Here is a 17,108-nt window from a genome sequence, read left to right as displayed (position 1 = left end):
AGGTGCTCATCATTAAAAATGATACCATTTTTAAAATTAACATTTATTCTACAATTAGGGGAGTCTCTCTTTATTCTTTGAAACGATGCAGTGAAATACAACAGGGTTCAGCCATCCAGAGCCTGCAATATTTTAGTCACTGAGGACTTAGCTTCCTCCCTCTGTAAATTTATTAGCTTTCAAAAACGTATTTTGTAAGAGCAGGTCGAGAATGGTTGCTGCTGCTGGAAATCTCTTTTGAATCAGACTGTGCAAACTGGAAACACCCATGCATGCATCTTTTGACCTATTTTTAGACTTCAGGTCTAGATGCCATTTCAAATCAGAAAATGAATGTTTTGAGAGAATCCCTGCAAGCAACACTTCTGTCTCATTTAAGTAGCAACTTGCGCTGAGCTGTAGCAATGTTGAGCTAGTGATGAATGCGCAAATAATTGGCAGCATGTCCTTTGCAGCCTTACCAAGTCCCATATTAGATTATTCATCAGTTGATATTGTCTTTATATTACTCATTCATGCTCTACTATTATGCTACGGTACTTGCAAGATTCAATGATACCGGTGGCAAGAAAAACATTTTCCCACTTTTTCAAACACAAAGAATTACTTCATATTATTTGGCACTGAGGCCATTTGTAGGCTAAATATATAGCTAGGGCAGGAAATCTAAATCATATGGACTATTAACCTGCCAAGCTCATTGTATAAATAATCAAGTTTGAAATAAGTATCAAAACAGAAATACTTGAAGGGAGAAGTGGAAAGGAAGTAGTCATCTTTGAAAATTAATGTTAGAGGTGTATGATTTCTTTTAATGTAATTTTTTTTATCTGATTAATTTTTGGGATCCAGAATAGCAACCTTATAACCTTACTTGTAAGTCAATCTTACAAGTAAAAGTGATTCTCCCTATCAGCTTCCTCAGATGGTAAAGATGACCTAAATTCCATTTTACTATTTGCTAGCTTTTCAGTCTTCTTTTTCTGTATGATGAGAAGGTTGGATTAATAAACTTCCAATTTACTTAAATTCTAGTTAATTGGGGCAATTCATTTAAATGTGACTGCTTCAGGCAGTTTTTATAGATACAGAAAATCCATATACATGCTGGAAATAAAGCTCTGTGATATGTGCAGAATATTTAGGGCCAAAGAATATTATCTTCACAAATTAAGCTATTCGTAGGATATTACAGTTAAGGAGGAAAGACAAAAGGATAAGATAATCCTTTATTGTCATTTTTTTACTGTGGGCACAACGGCACACATCAAAAATGAAATGTAGTTGCCCGCTCTCTGCATAGAACCAAATCAAGATGGAGACTTTTTTAAAAAATTAGTTTGACCTAGTATCACACAGACGTACTACTATTCACAATCTTAGGCCAGGGGTAGGCAACCTTGGCTCTTTTATGACTCATGGACTTCAACTCCCAGAATTCCTGAGCCAGCTCTGCTGGCTCAGGAATTCTGGGAGTTCAAGTCCACGAGTCATAAAAGAGCCAAGGTTGCCTACCCCTGACTTAGGCCGTCCCCATGTTTCCCAAAAGTGAACCCAAACTCTAGGTCTCACAATTCCCCAATTCAGCGTTGGAGGATGTATATATAGTAAGGGAGTCTTCATTAGAGATGAAAAATTGATTTCATCAGCTGCATTAATTTTTGTTAGGGAAAACCTTTCATTGTCTATCTATGGACATCTCAATCATCTAGGTCATGGTTGCCTCAAAGGTGCTTTTTCCAAAAGGATGAATTGAAGAAGCTTCTTGGATGAGAAGCAAAATGTTTTCAAAGCAAAAAACAAACCACCAAAAACACAAGGAAGTCCATCTGGGTTTTGGGAAAGGCACCTGTGGGATAACTTTTTGTTGTATTGATTGCTGTTCTGAAAGAGCTATATGCTTTTTTTTACATTTTAAAAATCTGTACAGCACAGCCCTTCTTTTACTTAATTAATGCTAGCAGCATTTTTAATTTCATTAAAATTTCATTTTAACTGTTTATAGTTCATTTGAACTCTTTCTGGTATTTGCATTCTTGCCAGCCACACCGGGTACGTTTTAGTAAAAGAATGGGACACAATTCAATTACAGTACATATTTAATGTACCCTTAAGTCAATAAAAGGCTTAACATCTAAATTCTGCTCTTTTGGTGAAATATGGCATCTCACCATTAGACGGAAGAAAATCCGAGAAAATGACCTACAGTTGCAAGAAAAAAGTATGTGAACCCTTTGGGATTACGTGTTTTGCATGAATTGGCCATAAAATGCGCTGTAAACATCATGTAAGTCACAACAATAGAAAAACACAAGTCTGCTTAAAATAATACTACACAAACATTAGCTGTTGTCATGTTTTAATTGAACATAAGATGGAAACATTCACAGTGTAGGGTGGAAAAAGTATGTGAACCCCTAGCCTAATGACTTCTCCAAGAGCTAATTGGAGCCAGGAGTGAGCCAACCTTGACTCCAATCAGTGTGATGATATTGGATGTGTTGCTGACAGCTGTCCTGCCTTTTAAAAACACACACCTGCTTTGGGTTTACTGGTCTCAAGAAGCACTGTCTGATGTGAACCATGCCTCTCAGAAAAGAGCTCTCAGAAGACCTACCATCAAGAATTGTTGACTTGCATGAAGCTGGAAAGGGTTACAAAAGTTCATGTGTCCACGGTAAGACAGACTGTCTACAAATGGAGAAAGTTTAGCACTGTTGCTACTCTCCCTAGGCGTGGTCGTCCTGTAAAAATGACTGCAAGAGCACAGCACATAATGCTTAATGAGGTAAAGAAGAATCCTAGAGTGTCAGCTAAAGACCTACAGAAATCTCTGGCACATGCTAACATTTTTGTTGACACTTCTACAATAAGGAAAACATTAAACAAGAATGGAGTACATGGGAGGACACCACGGAGGAAGCCATTGCTGTCCAAAAAAAAAATATTGCAGCATGTTTGAAGTTTGCAAAAGAGCACCTGGATGTTCCACAGCACTACTGGCAAAATATACTGTGGACAGATGAAACCAAAATTGAGTTGCTTGGGAAAAACACACAACACTATGTGTGGAGAAAAAAAGGCACAGCACACCAACATCAAAACCTCATCCCCACTGTAAAACATGGCGGAGGGAGCATCATGGTTTGGGGCTGCTTTGCTGCCTCGGCCTGGACAATTTGTTGTCATTGATGGGAAAATGAATTCCAGAGTTTATCAGGACATTTTGCAGGAAAACATACAACCATCTGTCCGCCAACTGAAGCTCTGCAGAGGATGGGTGATGCAACAGGACAATGACCCAAAGCATACAAGTAATTCAACAAAACAATGGCTTCAACAGAACAGAATACGCCTTCTGGAGTGGCCCAGTCAGAGTCCTGACCTCAACCCGATTGAAATGCTGTGGCATGACCTTAAGAGAGCGATTCACACCAGACATCCCAAGAATATTGCTACACTGAGTTTTGTGAAGAGGAGTGGTCCAAAATTACTCCAGATCGTTGTGCAGGTCTGATCTACAACTACAGGAAATGTTTGGTTGAGGTTATTGCTGCCAAAGGAGGGTCAACCAGTTATTAAGTCCAAAGGTTCACACTTTTTCCACCCTGCACTGTGAATGTTTCCATCTTATGTTCAATTAAAACATGACAACAGCTAATGTTTGTGTAGTATTATTTTAAGCAGACTGTGGTTTTCTATTGTTGTGACTTACATGACATTTAGAGGGCATTTTATGGCCAATTCATGCAAAACTCCACGTAATCCCAAAGGGTTCACATACTTTTTCTTGTAACTGTATAACTCCCATTGAGAAAAGGAGAGAAGAATGGGACTTCGGCTTCCAAAGTTGCTTTATTTCCCTTTATAAAGAGGACCCCATTTAACATGAAGAAAATCCCTCCCCAAAACCAGTGGGGAGAGGAAGGTCGCAAGTCACTTTTTTCAATGCTGTTGTAACTTCGGTCACTAAATGAACTGTTGTGGTTTCTCTGAATGGGCCCAAATTCTGCTATGCTGTTATGGAAAATTAGGCAAACTTTTTAACTGCCCACTGTTAATCCACAACCAATCACAATATATTTACTATCTCTTTTTTACTATTATTGTTGTTTTAATGCTTTTATTTGCTGGTCTGCGACTATAATAAAATGGACAATACTTTTTACACCACCACTCCATGCTGTAAGTTATGTTCATATTATCAACACTACTCCTGCCACTGCAGGCTTCCCTGTGAATGGGGGGGGGGTCGGGAATAACGGCATCAAAATAGCAGAAATAAATGGGCAAAGTCTTGCCTCTTTTTAATAAGTGTTGCAAGCACTGCACATGAGAGAAAAGGATTGGGGCTCATGGACATTTCTGCTTCATTGTCTACATGTTGTCCTTGGGGTAGCACAGGCACCCACGGGAGAATGGACAGGTCTCACAGGTAAAGGTGGCTTAGCTCGCTGCTTTTGGTGTTAAATAAATACATTTCAGAGAATATAGTATTGCCGAAGTTTTTGTAAACAGTAACCATTCAAATTGGTATCATGCATACGTTAAAACAGAGATCATGAACCGACTTTGAATTTTTGCTAATTTTCAAGAATTTTATTGAATGTAAATAACGAAGGCAAAATGAGTCACAGCCATCATTTTATGGGATAATATGGAATATATAAGATCATATTTGCTGTACAGTGTTTTAAATATAATAAACCTGTCTTTAAGTCTTATAAAAAGTTAACTGTATGCAGCTGACCTCCATAAACATGTTTTTTTTATTTATAAGGTCTACACTTGATACTTGGAAAAAAGTATATAAATAATTTGCTTTAAAAATTCAAGACTAACCAAAGACTAAAAACACACTGGCACATCCACAATTGTGTTAAAAAATTCTGCTATCTTTAAAGACTAGATGCATTTATATACCAGCTCTAAAGAGACACTAATACACCTACTTCCATCAATATTCAGAGCACATTTGTATTTAATATATCCATGCTGCCACAATACTGAGTGACAATGTTTCCTAACAATATGTTCAAGAATCTCCTACTGATTTATAGATATACTAAATCATAAGCCCTTTCTGGCTTGATAAATGCTTACTGGTAAATTGCAACAAACAACTTCAGGGCAATAATTTTGAAACACTCTATTTGGTGAAGTAGCTCTTCATCATCTGGCAGGATCAAAAAAATATTGGGAATGACTTGACACGTTACATGTAACCATGATTAGTTCCAGCCATAGTTCATTGCCTTAACCTTGATGAAGATTCCAAAGATACAACAAAACTATAGCTGTCCTAAGCACATTCAAGGCAAAAGCAGAAATATAACTGAATGAAATCTACCTCTCATATTATAAACAAGACTGGTAGAAGAGAAAGAATGTTTTATTCACAGTTTGTTTGGGATTAAATTATTACCTGTTTATGGTAAATTTACACTAAGCTTGTAAACCTATTTCCAATTATGCTCTCCTCATTTTGACATCAATCATTAGCCATGATCTAGTTCAGAAGTATACCTTGTTAGTGTTGTGATTCAGGGTCAGCCTGTGGGTTCGGCAGTTGGGTCGGACGATTCAGAGGAGGGGGGTGTTGGAGAGCTTGCTGAGGATAGTATTGAGGCTCCGCTGAGCCCTCAGCCAGGCCCCTCTCATCTGGTTACGACGCAGACCCAGCTGTGTGAGCCTGACAGCGTGGATGAAGATGACCCACAGCTCACCCTGTTCAAGGACGCCCGACGCAGGAGGCAGTCAAGCAGGAGTAAACAGGAAGGCAATGGGGCACCTCGGAAGGAGGCAGAGAGAAGCCACGCCCTGAACTGTTTAAAAGGGGAATGTGTGGGAGGGCTGGTTTGCTGAAGGCAACCGTTTGAATAGCTCCTGTTTCATGGTTCATGTTTTGTTTTGCTCTGTTTGCTTTTGTGTCCATAAATTTGGCAGGCTTAGTTCCAGCCTCTGGCCTTCTTGTAAAGGGGTTGTCCCTGCCTTTTCTGCAGGGCCGGTAGTAGGCTGGTACAGAACAGTTAGGCTCCACACCCACATACAATGTCAATGACAATATGTGCAGCATGACATCACAACACAAGGTCTGCACTTTTGCAATTGCACTGCAACATTGAATGCACGTTTCATCTCTTGTTTTTCCCCCCTAGCAAATGTGTATGGCTTCCATTGATACAAAAATTCCATAGACGTTTTTAGGGCGGCTATCAGAGAATTTCTCTGTTACCAGCAATCATAATGTCTACGCTTATAATCAACTAAATGAAAGTGTAAATGAAATGAAATCAGTTGTAGTTTTTGCCACGGCTTCACAATTTGGTGGGGCTGTGGCAGCTGACATGGCATTTTGAAAAAAACAAACAAACCTATTCCACGTCTTTAGATATTCAAATGTAATACTTCACCATGGTAAAAGAAAACAATTTAAGGCTTACCATTATGCACACAGAGGAACAAGATAGGTAAGCATTTGGCCTTGTGTGTGTAGGTTGCTTTCGGTAAAAAAAAGGGCGGGGGAATAGAAATAAGTTGTATTAAAACAGTACAGCAGTCATTCCCAGAAAAAAAGGCATAAATTATTGGTAGAAAATCAAAAACATGTATTCAGGTATTTCTTGGATATTACCTAATCTCCAGCTAGCATTTCACAAAGTTTTTCATTAGAAATCTGTACAATTGCAGGCATGTTTATGAAGATTTAGGGGGAAACAGGGGATGCATTTACTATATGTAATTAAATCTATACATTGGGAAAGGGTATATTTATTGTTTTGACTTAGAAAAGAAAAAAATGGGAAATTTTATCCTGAGTTAGAAGGCAAATCATTTTCATATTTCTTTGTTATAGACTCCCATTCAAGCCCTTTAATTTGGCAGTGTAAAATAATCTATTTTCCAAATACTTCCAGTAAAAAGAGGTGCTTGGGGAGTGTAGACAAGGCAGATTCTTTTCATAATTAGAAGTAACTTAAAAAGAATGTTAAATGCACCTGCATAATTCAGGTATCCTAGTGGAAATCAAGGCCATAGAGAAGTTGTTTTAAGATCCATTGATACCAGTGGGAAATTTAGGCCATGGTTTTTTAATAGTGGCTGGGCATGGCCAGTTATAATTAAGGTTATATGCAGGTATTTTCAGCCAGAATTTATTATGACAGAGATGTAATATTGGAGCGTCCACCTGGGGGTGCGATAATTTTCTGCGCAGTACGCCTTGCAATATGGTCATCTGCTTGAGATCCTAGAAGAGATATAAAATAGACTTGCTACATATAAGTAAATGAAAACATGTATTTGATCATACAGTATATACAGCTGTATAGTTGCAATTGCATGGGTGATAATTAAAAGTCAATTGGGTTGCAATTTTATATACTCTCTCTCTCTCTCTGTGTATAAAACCCTATCTACTATATGATGTATGTTGTTGTTGTTAGTTGCGAAGTCGTGTCCGACCCATCGCGACCCTATGGACAATGTTCCTCCAGGCCTTCCTGTCCTCTACCATCTTCTGGAGTCCATCTAAGCTCACGCCTACTGCTTCAATGACTCCATCCAGCCACCTCATTCTCTGTCGTCCCCTTCTTCTATTGCCCTCAATCTTTCCCAGCATTAGGCTCTTCTCCAGTGAGTCCTTCTTTCTCATTCGGTGGCCAAGGTATTTGAGTTTTAGCTTCAGGATCTGGCCTTCTAAAGAGCAGTCAGGGTTGATCTCCTCTAGGACTGACCGGTTTCATCGCCTTGCAGTCCAAGGGACTCGCAGGAGTCTTCTCCAGCACCATAGTTCAAAGGCTTCAATTCTTTGGCGCTCAGCCTTTCTTATGGTCCAGCTTTCACTGCCATACATTGCAACTGGGAAGACCATAGCCTTGACTATACGCACTTTTGTTGACAGGGTGATGTCTCTGCTTTTTAGTGTGCTGTCAAGATTTGTCATGGCTTTCCTTCCGAGGAGCAAGCGTCTTTTAATTTCTTGGCTACAGTCCCCATCTGCGGTGATCTTGGAGCCCAGGAAAATAAAATCTGTCACTACCTCCATTTCTTCCCCATCTATTTGCCAGGAATTGAGAGGGCCAGATGCCATGATCTTGGTTTTCTTAATGTTTAGTTTCAACCCAAGTTTGAAAAGTATTTTCCCCAAAGTAAGCCCTATTTAGTCAGATGTAAAAAAATTTCTGATTAGACTTCATAGAATTATTCTACCAAACATATTTATGCTGACAAAGGAAACTGAATAAATTAAGGCTGAAATTTGCCAAAATCATGTGAAAAGATATTTTGGAAACTAGGTCTTCATATTCACATGTAAAAGAATGCTAAAAAAAAAGCCTTCAACTTCCAGTCTTTTAATCAAATATGAGGAACTAAAAGGGAGGAAATTTGTACTAATTTCAATAGAACGGATTTATGATTGTGCTCAACTTCCATAATTGAAATTAATAAAAAATGAAAATGAAAATGAAAAATGCTTAGCTAGCCGGAATAGACCTAAGGGATTCTCAAATGCTTAGCAGCTAAGCATTTAAGTATTGTTATCAAAAAATGAAACTACTGGCATATTACATGTGACTTGATAGTGAAGTAACTATAGCCTACTGAATAAATATTATTATCTTTATCATCACTACATTATGTGCCACCAAGTTGTCTTTGACTTTTAATGGCCACACAGATTCTCTCCACAACGATCTGTCCCTAACCAAATCCTTCAAATCTTCTAAAGGGATATCCATACCTACGTTACTTAGTCTCTCTTCCTTGCTGCAGATCCATTTTCTTCTTCTCTTTTTTTCCACCTTTCCCAGAATTAGAGTCTTCTACCAGAGTTACTGCATGTCTTTGCATAATATGTCCAAAGTAGGATAATACGATCCTAGTCATTTGTGCTTCAAATAGGAACTCTGGGATGATTTGTTCAATGAAACATTTGCTTTCTTGGCTTTCTTGTATTCTCATGAGTCTTCTCCAGTACCATTGTTCAAAAGCATCAATACTCTATCTAGGCTCTTTAAAGTCCAACTTTCATTTCTATAACATAGAGAATATTATGGCTTGCACTATTTGTAGATATAGACTCATCATGGCATTTCAATAACTCACCAAGACTTTCATGGCTGCTCTACTAGGTGTTAGTCTGTAGTATTTTTCTCAACTGCTTGTTCCTTTGCAATAATGTTGGTGGTTGTTACTAGAAGGCAGAAGCTATCTTTTTTTTCTTTTAATGACCCTATAATCCATTGCATCAGAGTGGAGTTGGGGCAACTGAATGAAGCCGAGTACTTACTGGCCGGATGCCCTTCCTGATGTCTCTGTGGAGCTCACAGCAGATATTTTTCCGTTGTGGCCAGAGTTAAAAATATCTGCCACTACGTAGGATCGAACACACAGCCTCCTGATTATGAGGCAAAAGCTCCACCTCTATGCCACCACGCTGCTCAAAAGGTAGAAGCTTTCTACCACTTTGATATTTTTATTTCAATTTTTTTTGTACCTGTTGTGATTAATTTGGTCCTCTTTATATTTAATTTCACTCCTCCAATTTTAAAACCATGCTCGTCTTCTTCCAATCCAGCTTTCCTTCATATATATTCAGCACATATAGTGCTGAAAAGTTCCTAAGAGCTGCATAATAATTAAGTCAGACTTTATTTTGCTGACTAATGATTTTTTTTCTAGGATTAAGAAGGTAAAGATTTGTGCAAGAGCTATTTCTGACCATAGCCCAGTATGGTTAGAGATTAATAAGGATAACAGAGATAGGCGCCCGTGGCGCGTAAATGAGAATTTGTTTAGAAACCAGAAAAATGTGGAAGAGTGTAAACAGCGAATGAAGGATTTTTTTTGAAATTAATATGAATAAGGATACTTCTATGGATATGGTCTGGGATGCTAGCAAGGCCTATATGAGAGGAGTGTTGATATATATATGATATATATGAACAACAAACATAGACGTACTTTGGAAGCTAGAAGGAAAGAATTGGAGAACGAAATTAAGGAAAAAGAGAATGCTTTGACTTTGAATCCATTGGATGTGAAGACTAAGGAGGCTATTAAGCTATTAAGAGGACAATTTGATAAATTAATGGCTGATCAAGTGGCAACCAATTTGAGGTTTGCCAGGCATAATACTTTTTGCAATGCTAATAAGCCAGGTAGATGGCTAGCTTATAGACTAAGGAAAAAGCAGAGGGCTTCTAACATAGACAAAATTGAACACAAGGGAAAAATGGTGTTTCAACAGGATTTTATTAAGGAAGCCTTTGTGGATTTTTATTCTAAATTATATGCTAAGGAGAAGATTAATGAAAAAGACATTGATGAATATTTGGAGAATGCTAGCATCCCGGTGCTTACACAAGTACAAAAAGAGGAAATTAATCAACTGATTACAGAAGAAGAAATATTTACAGTAATTAAGGAGTTGAAGGTTGACAAAGTGCCAGGTACAGATGGTTTGACTGCGGCCTACTACAAAAATTTACAATTAGAGATGGTTAAACTGTTAAAGGAATTGTTCCAGACAATCCAGCGAGGGGGAAAGGTGCCTCCATCTTGGAGAACTGCCTTTATCTCTCTGATTCCGAAGGAAGACCAAGATGCTACTCACGTAAAAAACTATAGACCGATATCACTATTAAATACAGACTATAAGATATTTGCTAAGGTGTTGGCTAATAGATTGATGAGGGTTCTGCAACGGGTGATTCATGGGGATCAAACTGGGTTTATTAGTGGTAGGCAAATGAAAAATAATGTGAGGCATATAGTAGATGTGTTGGAATTTTTGGAAAGGAACAACCAGATCCCTGCGGCACTAATTTTTTTAGACGCTGAAAAAGCTTTTGATCAATTGAATTGGCAATTTTTGATGAAAGTTTTAGATAAAATGAATTTTGGGGATAAATTTTTGCAACCAATTAGGGCATTATATCAAAAACAAACAGCCCGAATAATAGTTAACAATAGCCTGACAGAAGTATGTAATATTGAGAAGGGCACAAGGCAAGGGTGTCCGTTATCGCCCTTGTTATTTGTGTTAACATTGGAGATATTATTGGTAAAAATACGAAATTCAGAAAGAATTAAGGGTATACAGATTAGAGATCAGGATTATAGATTGAGAGCGTTCGCAGACGATCTGGTTGTTACAGTGACCCAGCCGGAGAGCTCTGTTGTGGACCTGATGGAGATAATAATGCAATATGGGAAGGTTTCTGGATTTAAAGTTAATGTACAGAAAACTAAAATTTTGGCTAAAAACATGACAGCATCGCAAAAGGCCCTTTTAGAAGGGTTAACTGGATTTGAGATTGTCAAAAGGGTTAAATATTTGGGGGTGTTTTTGTCGCCCTCTAATACAAAATTATATAAAAATAACTATGAAAAATTATGGGGAAAAATCCAAAAAGAAATGGAGAGTTGGGAAAAACTGCAATTGTCTTTGTTGGGGCGAATCGCAGCAGTAAAAATGAATGTCCTGCCTAAATTTTTATTTTTATTTCAAATGATACCGGTTCTTAAGAAAGATTCTAATTTGGAGGAATGGCAGAGAGGTATCAACAAATTTGTTTGGGCAGGGAAAAGGCCACGAGTTAAACTTAAGATTATGCAGGATACTCGTGAAAGAGGTGGTCTTAAAATGCCTAATCTTAAATTATATTATGAAGCTGCTGCATTAGCAGGTATAAGTGATTGGATTAATTTGACACAAGAGAGATTATTAAATCTTGAGGGCCACGACTTGCTGTTTGGCTGGCATGCATATTTGTTGTATGATAAGAAGGTAGATAATGTGTTTAGAGTGCATATTTTAAGACAGGCATTGCTGAGAGTTTGGAAGAAGTACAGACATAAGCTAGATTGTAAGATACCATTGTGGGCAATTCCAAAACACGCAATAGAAAATATACATGCTGGTTTCAAACATGATGTGACTACGTACAAGGAGATTCTAAGCTTGGAAAGAAATGTTTGGTGTTTGAAGCCATATAGTCTCTTGCGAGACGAGAAGATTGTTCAAAATTGGTTTCAATATACTCAGCTACGGGCCAGGTGGAAAGAAGATCAGAAAAATGGTTTTACAATGACTGATGAAAATCTGATAAAGCAAATTAGAAATCAGGGACCAGCACATATTAAACGGATATATCTTGCATTGATAGAGATTGATTCAGAAACAGAACTTGTTAAGGATTGTATGATAAAATGGGCCCAAAACATCCAGGAAGTTATCACAATGGACACGTGGGAAAAGATTTGGGTGAGGAACGTAAAATTTACACAAGCTCAAAATTTAAGAGAGAACTTTTATAAAATGTTTTATAGATGTCATCTAGATCCTAAAAAGCTTGCAAGTATGTATCCAAATTATCAGCCAAAATGCTGGAGATGTGGTGATAAAGATGCAACATATTTTCATGTATGGTGGACTTGTAAAAAGATCAAGGTTTTCTGGATAAAAATTTGGTGGAATATGCAGAAGATTTTTAAGCAAAGGATAAAGTTTTGTCCACAACTCTTCTTGTTGGGAATAATCACGGATGCTACGGTTGTGGACACTAAGTTGATGTTAAATTTAATTACGGCAGCAAGACTTTTGATAGGTCAGAATTGGAAGAAAGAGGAACTGCCGACCATAGAAGAATGGACTTTAAAGGTTTCCGACCTGGCAGAGATGGCGAAGATTTCGGCTTATTTGAAAGATCACTCGCAAGAACGTTATATTATGGAATGGAGAAAATGGATTGAGTATATCCAGAACAAGTATAGGGTTAAGAAGTTTCATGTAGCATTTGAATAAGTCTTCTTTCTTTTTTTTTCTCTTTTAGCTTCTCTATATATATTTAATATTACTAAGGTTTGTCTTATCCTATATAAGCTAGAGAGTGATGGATTTTAGAGTTTATGGTTGTTAGTATATGGTTGTTTATGATTGTTTTTTTATATATATACCTTGTATTTAGCTCTGGGAAGTCGGGGGGGAGGGGGGAGAGGTAGGGGGGGAGGGAGAAGGGAGGGGGAGGGGGGACTGTTAAAGATAAACTGTATGTTAAAACTTTTCAATAAAAAAAATAATTAAGTCAGGCACTGCTTACCAATTGATGATCTAAAAGATAATAGTAAGGTTTCATTTTGATAATTCTGTTATCACCTCAATTTTTTTTTCTTTACAACTTGACTTACCAGACAGACTGAAGCCTGACTGATGAAGGTTGCGGATTGGTGGAACTTGTATTTTGCCTGAGCATGTAGCTATCCTTGAGGTAGGAGCTGGAGCAACAGCTTTAGCCGTTACTATGACATCATGAACAGGTCCATCATAAAGTCCACGAGGCACCCCATGGATTTCAGCCAGCTATAAACATACAATAAAAGGGAGAATTATTATAGAACAGGGTTTTGCCAGAATTCCATGGATAACTTTATGAGTAAGCAATTTAGGATTAAAAATCAAGCTTAATTTTCCTGGCTACAATATAGAAGTGATCTGCCACTGCCTTCTGGGATGCTGTGCAATGCATAAACTTTGTAATAATGCCACTTGGGGTGTGTGTGAAAGCCCTAATAAGCAGGCATATACATAGAATGAAGGCTACTGCTAAGCTTGTAAGCCGCCCTGAGTCTTCGGAGAAGGGCGGGATATAAATGGAATTAAAATAAAATAAAATAAAATAATTAAATAAACACACTCACATACTATTAATCAAGTATATTGTACAAATGCACAGGTCATATTCTGAAGATTCAGATTGCTACTTAATACAAACTTAAAAACTGAATATATAATTGTGAGGATGCATGAGCTCAAGACTGGTAATGGCAAACACGGAAAGAGAACCCTACATTCAAATATTTGCTTGACTGTGAAGCTCAATGACCTTTAACCAGCTGTCAGCTTGGTTCTCTTAGCTTGCATTATATACTAAATTATAACGTACCTGCTTCATTTTGACTTAATGCGTTGCCAAGTGCTGGCAAATTACAGAATGTCTTAAGTTCATACTGTATGAATCTGGCCACAATTTCTTTGCCTAAGCTACTTCACAATGTAAGCATGACTTCTTTTTCAGAAAATAGAAAATTTAGGCGTCTGTGAAGGAAAGCCAATTATTCTTAAAAACCTAACTGAACACCATGTTTCTGATTTTCCCTGTTTCTTCTCAGCCATTGTCCTGCACTTTTGATGTTGCAACAATGAAGTAGGTTTCACGAACAGAAAAAAAAAATCTCACCCTATTCCGGGCTTTTATTCTTTTGTAAACAAATTCAGGAAATGTCTTTCGAGGAATGAAACGGCCAACACCCGGGGTGACACAGAGGTTTCCATCTTCCAATACAACCTTCCCTTGACTTATAACCACTGTAGGGACACCATGACACTCGGTTCCTTCAAATATGTTGTATTCCACATTCTGGCAAAACAAATATTACAGACTCAGCTTAACATTCAAGCAAAATCACAGGACTCAATGAACCAATGTCCATGCACATTGTTCAAACAAAAGTAGGAAAACTATTCACTCAGGGATGGAAAGGTACATATAACCTTGTAATATGATCTTCGCCAAGTAATATTATGAATATATGTCATTTTAAGCTGTATGTAGAGCATACACAAGGGACGCGGTGGCTCAGTGGGTTAGGACGCTGAGCTTGTCGATCAGAAGGTCGGCAGTTTGGTGGGTCGAATCCCGAGTGCTGCGTAGCAGAGTGAACGCCTGTTACTCGTCCCAGCTTCTGCCAACCTAGCAGTTCGAAAGCACGTAAAAATGCAAGTAGAAAAATAGGGACCACTACGGTGGGAAGGTAACAGCGTTCCGTGCGCCTTTGGCGTCTAGTCATGCCGGCCACATGACCACGGAGACATCCTTGGACAAGCGCTGACTCTTCGGCTTTGAAACGGAGATGAGCACCGGCCCCTAGAGTTGGAAACGACTAGCACGCATGTGCGGGGGAACCTTTACCTTTACCTTTAGAGCATACACATTAGCCAGTCTTTTATGTTAGCCTTATGCATGATGCTGGACCAATATGAGACAATTAGTCTGCACATATACGATGCAGCAAAATTCATGTATCATTCCTATAATTCAAGGATGATGTATATTATTGATTGCTCAGCCTATGCATTTCCCAACCAAGTATTTGTTTGTAAAAGCTTTTATATAGCTTTCAAAAACATGAGAAACTTGATAGAACAATGACTGAAAGCCCCAATTCCAGATACAGAATTTATAACCACAGATAACCGTAAAGATCTCAACATCAAGTATTATCTCCCTTGACAAGGCAGGTGAATTAATATATATTATAATCCAGATGAAGATACGTTTACGCCATCAAATTTATGAGAAATCATTCAATGCCACATTCCTCCCCCAAATAATGGCAATGTGACTCATGAACAGGCCACAGCTTGGTTCATTTATCTTTACTTTCTAACCTATTAGAACTGAACTTATATTAATATCCTCACAGAAATAGAATTTTTAATAAACGTTGAACCAGGTCTCCCAGTAGCCTAAAGTTGCCCTCCCAGAACGCCCTGCTGCAGCTTTGTACTTCTTTTGGCCAAACCCTAGTCAGATGCTCCTTTGAGAAGCCTGATGCTCAGTGGATGAGTAGTGGGGAAGGGTTGTGACTGCGTAAAAGGACCAAGTTCTGACACGCAAAGATTAAATCCTTGCACTACAAAGGAAGTCCCGAGAACGTCCAGTTAATTGAGACAGGACTGAGCTAGATGGATCATTGTGCTATATCTGAATTATGTACCTTCTGATATTCAACTATGAGATTGAAACTGTAATTTTTACCATTTCTACCCAACCTTTCCCAAACTGAAATACTCAAGTAACAAAATATTAACAAGCGGGCACACAGCTATGAATGATTAAAAAAAACCCCTCTCTCATGAACAGGTATAATGCAATTAAAGATGCTCATTTCAACTGTAGATTAAGATTGTAATTCATACCCTGTAATTTGTACATAGTATCAACACTGTCAAAACTAACTGATGCAGAAAATGTTAGGAAAACTAGCAAGCTCAGACTACAATAATGACTAATATAAAGTATGGAACGTCTAATTCAATGAAAAATAAAACTTGTAATTATTGTTTGCTTTTACCGAGTTGTGAGTTTTTGCAGAAATGATCTTTGTAGCTTTAGGATTCCAAATAACCAGATCAGCGTCTGACCCCACAGCAATCCGCCCCTTCCTGGGATACAAGTTGAAAATCTTGGCTGAATTAGTACTGGTCACTGCTACAAATTCATTTTCATCCATCTTCCCTGCTGCCTAGAAATGAGTGTGTGTGTGTGTGTGTGTGTGTGTGTGTAGGGAGGGAGGGGAAGATAGGAGAGGGAGGGAGGGAGGGAGAGGTTGGAGAAAAAAATATGAGGTGGGAGAAATAATAATTTGAAATTACTGTAAAATAATATATATTTCTTACAAATTCATGAAATAAAATTCACACATTCCATGATTTCCCTTTCAAATTTCCCCGAAATAAATGGCATCTTTTTTTTAAAAAAAAATTGACTACATGTTCTTGGAGTTAAATAAGTTGTTTCAGAATGCCACATACTACTGTAAGTAACAAAGGAGAGCTGCTAGTAATACACTTAATGGGAAACTTTTCAGAAACATCTAAGATAAACAGGCCAGGATGAAAGACTAGTTCTATCTAGAGCAGGGGTGTCAAACTGGCGGGCCGGATACGTCATCCAGAAGCCACGCCCACCCCATTGCCGCTAATGGCAAAACAGTCCAGATACATGTCACGTGACATCGCAACTTTGACATGTCTGATCTAGAGCCTCTACTGTAGATATCGGTTATCCAATCTTTTGGCTTGCCTAAGCTGCACCAAGTAAAGAGAAACTGTCTTGAGCCACATATAAAAGTTATAATGTATATGAATCGCATAATTATGTTAAAACCTTAAAATCTTGGGGTGGCTGCATGCAGCCCTCAGTCGATGGGTTGGAACACACCTGCTCTAGATACAGCCTCTAAATCAGGTATGTCAAACTCATGACATCGTGTGACGTATCGTGACTTTTACCCATTGCCGGCAATGGGGTGGGTGCAGT

The 17,108-nt window shown here is 38.2% G+C and overlaps 1 protein-coding gene across 2 annotated transcripts in view; it reads right to left on the bottom strand.

Annotated features, from left to right (window-relative positions):
* Window positions 1-7,020: 7,020 nt before the first annotated feature.
* Window positions 7,021-17,108, bottom strand: part of DPYSL4 (dihydropyrimidinase like 4) — a gene marked incomplete at its 5' end in the record, with an annotated part of 36,084 nt that continues 25,996 nt past the window's right edge. For both annotated transcript variants that reach the window (XM_083364760.1, XM_083364761.1), the window contains 4 exons: window positions 7,021-7,249; window positions 13,195-13,366; window positions 14,244-14,423; window positions 16,141-16,311. In XM_083364760.1, the coding sequence (XP_083220886.1) occupies window positions 7,158-7,249; window positions 13,195-13,366; window positions 14,244-14,423; window positions 16,141-16,311 (615 nt within the window). In that variant the 3' untranslated portion in view covers window positions 7,021-7,157. The remainder of the gene's footprint in view (window positions 7,250-13,194; window positions 13,367-14,243; window positions 14,424-16,140; window positions 16,312-17,108) is intronic.

The sequence above is a fragment of the Vipera ursinii genome (genome assembly GCF_947247035.1).
Source record: "Vipera ursinii genome assembly, chromosome: 5".
Taxonomy (NCBI): domain Eukaryota; kingdom Metazoa; phylum Chordata; class Lepidosauria; order Squamata; family Viperidae; genus Vipera; species Vipera ursinii.
The sequence above is the reverse complement of the archived record's forward strand: the minus strand, read 5'-3'. Positions and strand labels throughout refer to the sequence as shown.